Here is a 7,588-nt window from a genome sequence, read left to right on the forward strand (position 1 = left end):
CTGTGGTCTAAGCCATCATACTTTGGACTGGTGGTACAGAATGCACACTTGATCTAGTCTTCATGGAAGAAGAGATTTTCTCATGAAAATTCGACTAGTGTATGGGATGCGTGCCCACCCAGCATTGTATGGAAAGTGGGAAGCTTCAGAAAATAGCATAACCTGTCTACTAAACCAAAATGAAGGTTGGGACATCAATCTGCTGATCACACATTACCCAATACTGGTCCAGTGGTAGTCCACTTCTTGAAGTAAGTGGGTGTGAGGCTGGCAGTTTGTTGGCATGAAGTAGGAAAAAACCTTTCTTTAAAGACAATTGTGAACTCATTATCCAGACATATTCTTCTTGACAAATGTAAATTTGGTTTTATGTCTCTCGAACTCCACAATATGTCGTACAGCTTCTTGATTTGAGTGTGATCTAGTGCTTCAAGCAAATGTACAGAAATCACCTATGCAGAGGAAAGTGTGGCCACTTGAAGAATGAAGAAGGATTGATAAAATGGTTTACAAGATGAAGACTGGGTTCTAGGTACCACTAGCATAGTCTCTTGACACCTCTGTGTTGTAGATCAGAAGCTTGCGACATGTAGTGTGCTCTGTGTGGAAGAAATACATGGTGAGTTGGGAAATGGAAGTTGCATGGAGGCATTGCAATGTGGTGTGATGACTAAGTCGACCACAAACCAGGTCGAGATTCACGGAAGCTCTTATAACATCAGGTGATATTAGGCAAATTGATGTAATGTTGATGGAAATTTGACAGTATAATAAATTGCCATGGCAATCTAAAAGACATTGTAGTTCACAGAAAGACTGTAGAAATTAAATTATTCTTCTGCAATTCGCTCTCCAAATGAGAAAATAAGGACAAGCTTTTGGGCTCGTTTTAGGTTGATAAATATCTGATATTTATAGTAATTTTACACATTTCCTTTACTTTCATAATTATATCAGCAACCTCCTATAATACACAGCAAGTACTTCATATAAGACTATCGACACTTGAGATGAATTCAGATAAAACAAAATATAAGAATGATTATTAGACAAATTTGTGGGAGACTATTGCATATACTAATAAATAAAATCCGAGGAGAATTTATAAAAATGTTGTTACTAAGAACATTAAGAAGCTCTAAACATTTAGCATGAAAACAGTGGAAGCATTCATATGTGCTCACGACATCACTGAAAGAGATGAAGTGATCATAATTAACAAAAGTGTCACTAAATAAATTAAGATGAATTTTTAAAGGAAGAAATTCATATTGAACTTGACAATGGAAATAATGACATTATTGGTGTACCTTTTATTTAATAAATACATATTTATAGGCGTATGTGATCATTTTTGTTCATTTTATATAGGCTGCAGTATCCTTCCTTCCCTCCAGATCTATCAGTGGACAAAATGAAACGAGGTTTCACTGTACTGATATAATGCATTAACTCGCTGTTTAATACTATATCTTTTAGACTACTTGTCAGTAGACATGAAGAGATCGTACTGTAACACGACCTTATTCACTCTTATCTTCTTCATTAACAGATTTTGAAGTCACATTGGTACCGGTATATTATTTATTAAATATGTAATACTGTATCCGAAGTGTAGTTATATCATATATCTTAATGATAATTTACCGACATTTTAACTTAGGAAAATGGGGCTGAAAGAGAGAAGTGAGTCTATTTCGCAAATATAAGACATAAGTACTTGGAAGAGGTTATGTAAAATGTGACTGGTTAATTTTATCTTTTCATTTTATCATATACAACAGTTAATTTTCTTCTTAATATTGGTATCAGTATCTACCTTTATATTTTGTGAATCATATTAAAGGAAGAATATTGCAGTTGCTTGACTCAACTAAACTGAAAGGAGATAATAACATACAATATTATTCGAAGCCTTGTCTTCTCTCTCACTGTTCCCTTTCTCCGGTCATACAAAATTTATGACATTTCGTTTTATGGAAAGAAATATAAGAATTGTAAGATTTCTTCCATAGAATGTGACACTCCTTATTCCTAATGTATTTATATTTAAATATTCACGCATGCTTAAGAAGAGAGTGACACATTTCTCATATTCTTCAGTTGACTATTTCCTCATTAGAAAATTAATTACTGTATATTAATTTTTACTTAAATATACAATTGAAAATGTTATCTTCATTGTTGGATACAAACTTTTAACACTTATATAATCGTTGACTAACTTTATAACTTATATACTGTGTTAATGTTAGAAAATTACCTGGCTGACTAGTTTCGAAGTGGTATTCTTCATTGTCCGAAGCTTGTCAGCCAGGTAATTTTCTAATGTTAACACAGTAAAGAAGTTATAAAGTTAATCAGTGAAAATGTCACTCTAGTTTAATTGATAATTCATCTGCTGATCGAGTAATGTTACATGTATTTTTGTTGCAGCGGTGATTGGTGGTGCAGTGGTTGGTCTTCTCTGTGCTATCTTGGTTGTGATGTTCATTGTATATCGAATGCGCAAGAAGGATGAAGGCTCATATGCTCTGGATGAACCAAAACGATCCCCAACTGTCAATTCGTACACAAAAAATTCTAATCGTGAATTCTTTGCCTGAAGAGGGCAGGAGAAATGAAGCACATCATGAAATAGAATAGCAAAGCAAAACAAAAAGTTTTCTTTGAAAATAATGCAAGTCGCAACTACTACAAAGCGAAAAGGAACCAATGATAGGAGAGGAAAATTGTGTAGGATGTTTACCAGAAGATGAAGGAAAGTATAATGGGACCGAGAACTACAAATAGGATTTTTTTTTATTTAAATGAATTTTATATTAATGTAGGAAAGGACCTATGACACAGTAAAGGAAGATGTAACAAGTTCCAATCTTCCTGGGGAAGTAAATTGGTTTCCGTAGGAACTTGAATGCCTTTGTTTTTAAACAGAAAATACAAAATTGTAAAATCGATAAAGTGATCTTGGAGTCAAACTTAATATTTGGTATGTTTTAAGGAATGAAGAACTCTATGATACAGTGAATTTTATTTATAAAATCCCAGTGGCAAGAGACACATTGACTGTTTGTATTTGAAGTGGACTTCGGACTGTGACTTCCACAGCTGTTTAGTCTCCATCATCTGTGCTGTAACAATATTGCTGATCATCCCCTGACACTTGCTGAATACAGCCTCACTATTGGTAATGAATACCATCTGCATTACCACTTCAACGAATTGGTATTACTCACTATTATAGTAAATTTTTCCACATTGAAACAGTCTAGAGCTGTGTACTAAGGCATCACATGCTTTCTAATATTGTCTTTAACACCTTAGTTATGGTATAATCTGAACTGTGCTAATCTTGTTTGTAGATTCTTCTGCATGAGTGAATTGTTTCATCATTGTTTTGTATGTGCTGGAACTTCTGCTTGCTCATAAATGAATTTAAATGTGTTGTACAAACTTAAAAAAACTTGACACAAATAAATTATTCCTGACTAGCAATGTGATGGCTCTAAGAGAATCTAGAAGATGAGTAATTTTTTCCCCAAGAAGTATGTCCAAAGATGAAATAATATCTGAAGTGTTTTGTAGCTGATTCCAGCCAAATTAGAAGCACTGATGAAGCATCATTGAAATGGAGAAGTTCATATAAATTAGATTTTAAATGCACAAAGCTTTTATACGAAGAAAGACCGTGTCCTAGTTCAGAATTGTTGGAGGGGAAAAATGATAGGTTTTTTTTTTTGTTGTTATTGTTATGCCCAGTGATATTTTTCCCCTCTGATATGAAAGATTTTGTGTAAGTGATATATTGTATTTACATAAGTATGATTTTTGGTGTTCTTAAAAATCATTGAAATGCTTAATTTTCAGTATGAATTGCAAGCAAAACTAAAAGTTTTTGTAATTTTTTTATCATAGTCTTTGTAAGTTTTGATGGTTGGTTAAATGTCTATAATTCCTACCAGATATTAGGAAGTGATAAACTACATTTAATCAGTCAATCAATCGATAAATTCTTCTTACTATTTCTGTCTTCAGAGATGAAAGGCTGGAAGGTGGAATATTTGTGTGAGGAAAGAAAAGTGTAGTGATAATATGGTGTTGAGAAAATTTGAAATGGAAATTAACAGTCCTGTGTGTTTTTAGTGTTAGGTGGTGTTTTATAAATATTTCTTTTACTCCATAATATGAGGATAATAGAAATTATGTAGATACTTGTGTAATTACGGTATATAAATGAACAAACTTCACTGGCAAAGCATCAGGGAGGGATAGGATGATGGGATAAGTTCAACGTTAGAATGTGGCCATATATTATAAAATGAATGATAAGCAGGATGAACGATTTTTTTCAGTAACTGATGAAATAATAATTGTAAGTTATGTAGTTTTTTTTTTTTTTTTTTTTTTAATTTCTTCTTGTCTGATACAGATGTGACAAGTATGAATGGTCGGTTGTTCCCAAATGTGTTGATGGTTGTCTTGAATCACGTGATTGTTAAAGGTTATGTAAGAAAGGAAATAAAACAGAAGAGTTAAATAATTATTATCCAAGTAAACTGATTTAAATTGTTGCTATCATTACTGTGAAAAAAAAAATAGCACTTAGAAAGCTAATATTACTTTCATTGACAGCTTTTTCTGTGTTGATGTAGTGGACAGTTTAAAATTTTCTTTCTGTACATGTAAATGGTATCCTAAAACAAAATAGGCATTATGTACAAGTGTCAGACTGTGACAGTTTTCATTTTCTTGCAAGATGTAAAAAGGAAACATAAAACAGTCTAGGTGATTGGAATGAATGGTAGTGGAGGATGAATGGTTTCTTGTACAATTTTAGCCAGGTCTGTATATGTATACATTATTAAATATTTGCTTGCATTCTTCCATTTCCGGATAGATTGCACTGCATTCCAAATAATGGATTTTCTATTAGCAAAAAAAGAAAAATGGCTGCAGAAACCGAACTTCTCAAATTTGTTTTTTCAAAATAAATATACCAGCCCTTAGGTCTTAAAATGGTTCTGAATGTTAAGTTTTACAGTTATTATGAACGTATGAATTTAAGCAGGTAAAGAAAAGAAATTTTATGAATAAACATTTTTATTTTGTAACACTGGCGTGTGTAAGCCATTTCTCCCTTCACTTTAGGTTTGCTTCTATGAAATTTAAAATGGCAGCACTAATTATTTTCATATTTTAGGATCAGTGTAATATACGTAGTATATATTTTTATTTAGTTTTAATAATGTCATCTAATAAGTATATTATTTCAAAATATCAGTGTGCTCCCATCTCCGAAGAAATATCTCTCACTTTTGTAGAAAAACATAATGTTTGAAGATTAGTATGAAGATTTCACTTTACTTCATGAATCTGAATTTCCTGATTGATTGAATGTAACAAATGGCTGTAAATAATCATGGATTTCATCGGATATAGAGTACAGACAACGTACCAAAGAACTAAATTTTTTTAAATGTCATGTGTTACAATGAATTATTGTTATGAGTTTAAAATAATGTAGAATACATTTTGCTCAAAATAAAAATTATGGTAGTACGATGTATTCTATGTGATTAATTAAATAATTGATATCGTATATTCTGGGGGGGGGGGGGAAGAAAATACAGTTCAGCAGAGAGGTTACACAATCTCAACGACCATTTCTCCATTCATGGATCATTTCAGTCGTTGTCCTTCCTATTTTGTACCAAGTAATTAGTGACAGATACAGTGTAGCGTGAGATATCAAATTATATATTGCAATTTTTATTTGTGTTATCATCCCATTCCTTTTTGGTTCAGTCATAATATTCAGTAGCTCTGAAATAAAAGCTATAGTATATCGTTTGTTATCAGCATCAACATAATTGGCGCTCAAAACAAGTAAATAATCTTGAGAGCTGAAGCCAAGACATTTAAACGAACATGAGACATGGAGATAGAGCTCCCATGCTTTTTGGATCTCCGTACTAGAAGGAGGTGATGTGGTCAGCACTAAGATCTAACCACCTTTTACTTCCAGAAAAAAACTCAGTACCGGTACTCAATTTTTATAGAAGGCTCAATGAACCCCACAGTCAATCTGGAAGTTAAGATGAGGTAGAGAAAACCAGCTTCCATTTGAGGCTGAACCTGGATCCTTCTAGTTCATAGTTTTCCGCTCTTCTGGCAGGCTCTAAAATTAACTTCTAAATAATTATATTGTGACACCTTAGGAGGAAATACTTTATGGTGGAAATGAGTTATTTTTAAACAAAACCTCTGTGGACCTCAGCAGAGTTTTGTAACCAGATAATTATATAATGTGTATTCTGTTGGGTAGTGATGTCTGAAATTCATTCTCAGGATGAATTATTAGCCTCATATATATTATGTCGGAAACCCCTGATGCCGAATATTGTGATACATTTTCTCTTTCCCTGAATTCATCCATGTAAATTCATTTCCATCTCCAATCCGATCTACACTGCATAAAGAGGGCATGTTTTATCATTCATGCAAAATAAAAAGTATCAAATACCGCACTATTATATGACCTGAGAAGTGAAACATTATGCTGAATTATGTCAGGAAGGATGTTAGCAGTTACTGCTGTTTTGAATTGGGGACAGTTTGGTAATTTGATTCTTGATTCATCTTTCATACTTGAATATATCAGCAAGGACAAATAATCTGTGATTGAATGAGTATATTGATACAAATAAAGATAAAAGTGTCAACTTGTCTCTTGTTTCAAATCTACCGAATGTAAAGTTCCACCTCTTGCAGTATAATGCAAACTACTTAACAGCATTGATCGTTGTTTCTTTAAAATGTTTTACATATACTGCACTTTTTATTTAATCATGACTTTGTGAAGCTTGATTTGAGCCATGTGGTACATGAGAAGTGGTACATCTTGATGTATTTCTCAGATGAGATGCATGGACCAAATGTTTTTAACACGTCTATTTACATACTTTTAACAATATTGTATTAAATTTTACAATTAAGGTCAAACATTGTATATAATATTTCTTTTAATAATATAAGTACGCATGAAAAAAAAATCAGATATTCATATTTCTGTGGTATTTAACTTTTATTCATTGCAGTCGTCTTCAGAAATTATAAAACAGACATTTAATTTCAAGTGTCTCAAGCCTGAAAGCATTAAATTGAGACTAAACTAGGTGCAATTACATAATTTAATGTTATTCAAAAGAAGAATGAAAATAATAATAATGTCAGGATTTTACATTTGTTTTCAAGATATTTTCCACGATAAAGAGAGATGCATTTGTTTATATCAGCGTAAAAAAGTAACCACTAGGGTGCTCGAAAACGTTAATTCGTGAACGTTCATGGAAGGACACATTGAAAATTTTCTCTTTCTCTTTCATACTAAGGAAATTACGTCCAGTAAGTTTAGGTTTTGAAATTTTTATGCCTACTTAGTCTACTCGCACTTTTCAGAATGTTAAACAAATTAGCAACTGTTGTTAGTTTCGAGAGTTCTACATGAAAAATGATAAGGAGTATTGCCATTCCTCACTCTGTAACCTAAGTATATTATGTTTGAGTTATCTGTAAAATCAGTGAATTA

General features: G+C 32.4%; 1 protein-coding gene across 2 annotated transcripts in view; it reads left to right on the top strand.

Annotated features, from left to right (window-relative positions):
- The window catches only part of Sdc (Syndecan), a 44,181-nt gene extending 38,568 nt beyond the window's left edge, over positions 1-5,613 (top strand). For both annotated transcript variants that reach the window (XM_069848048.1, XM_069848047.1), the window contains exon 5: positions 2,437-5,613. In XM_069848048.1, the coding sequence (XP_069704149.1) occupies positions 2,437-2,606 (170 nt within the window). In that variant the 3' untranslated portion in view covers positions 2,607-5,613. The remainder of the gene's footprint in view (positions 1-2,436) is intronic.
- Positions 5,614-7,588: the final 1,975 nt, after the last annotated feature.

This window comes from Periplaneta americana, chromosome 15 (assembly GCF_040183065.1).
Source record: "Periplaneta americana isolate PAMFEO1 chromosome 15, P.americana_PAMFEO1_priV1, whole genome shotgun sequence".
In the NCBI taxonomy this organism is placed as follows: Eukaryota; Metazoa; Arthropoda; class Insecta; order Blattodea; family Blattidae; genus Periplaneta; species Periplaneta americana.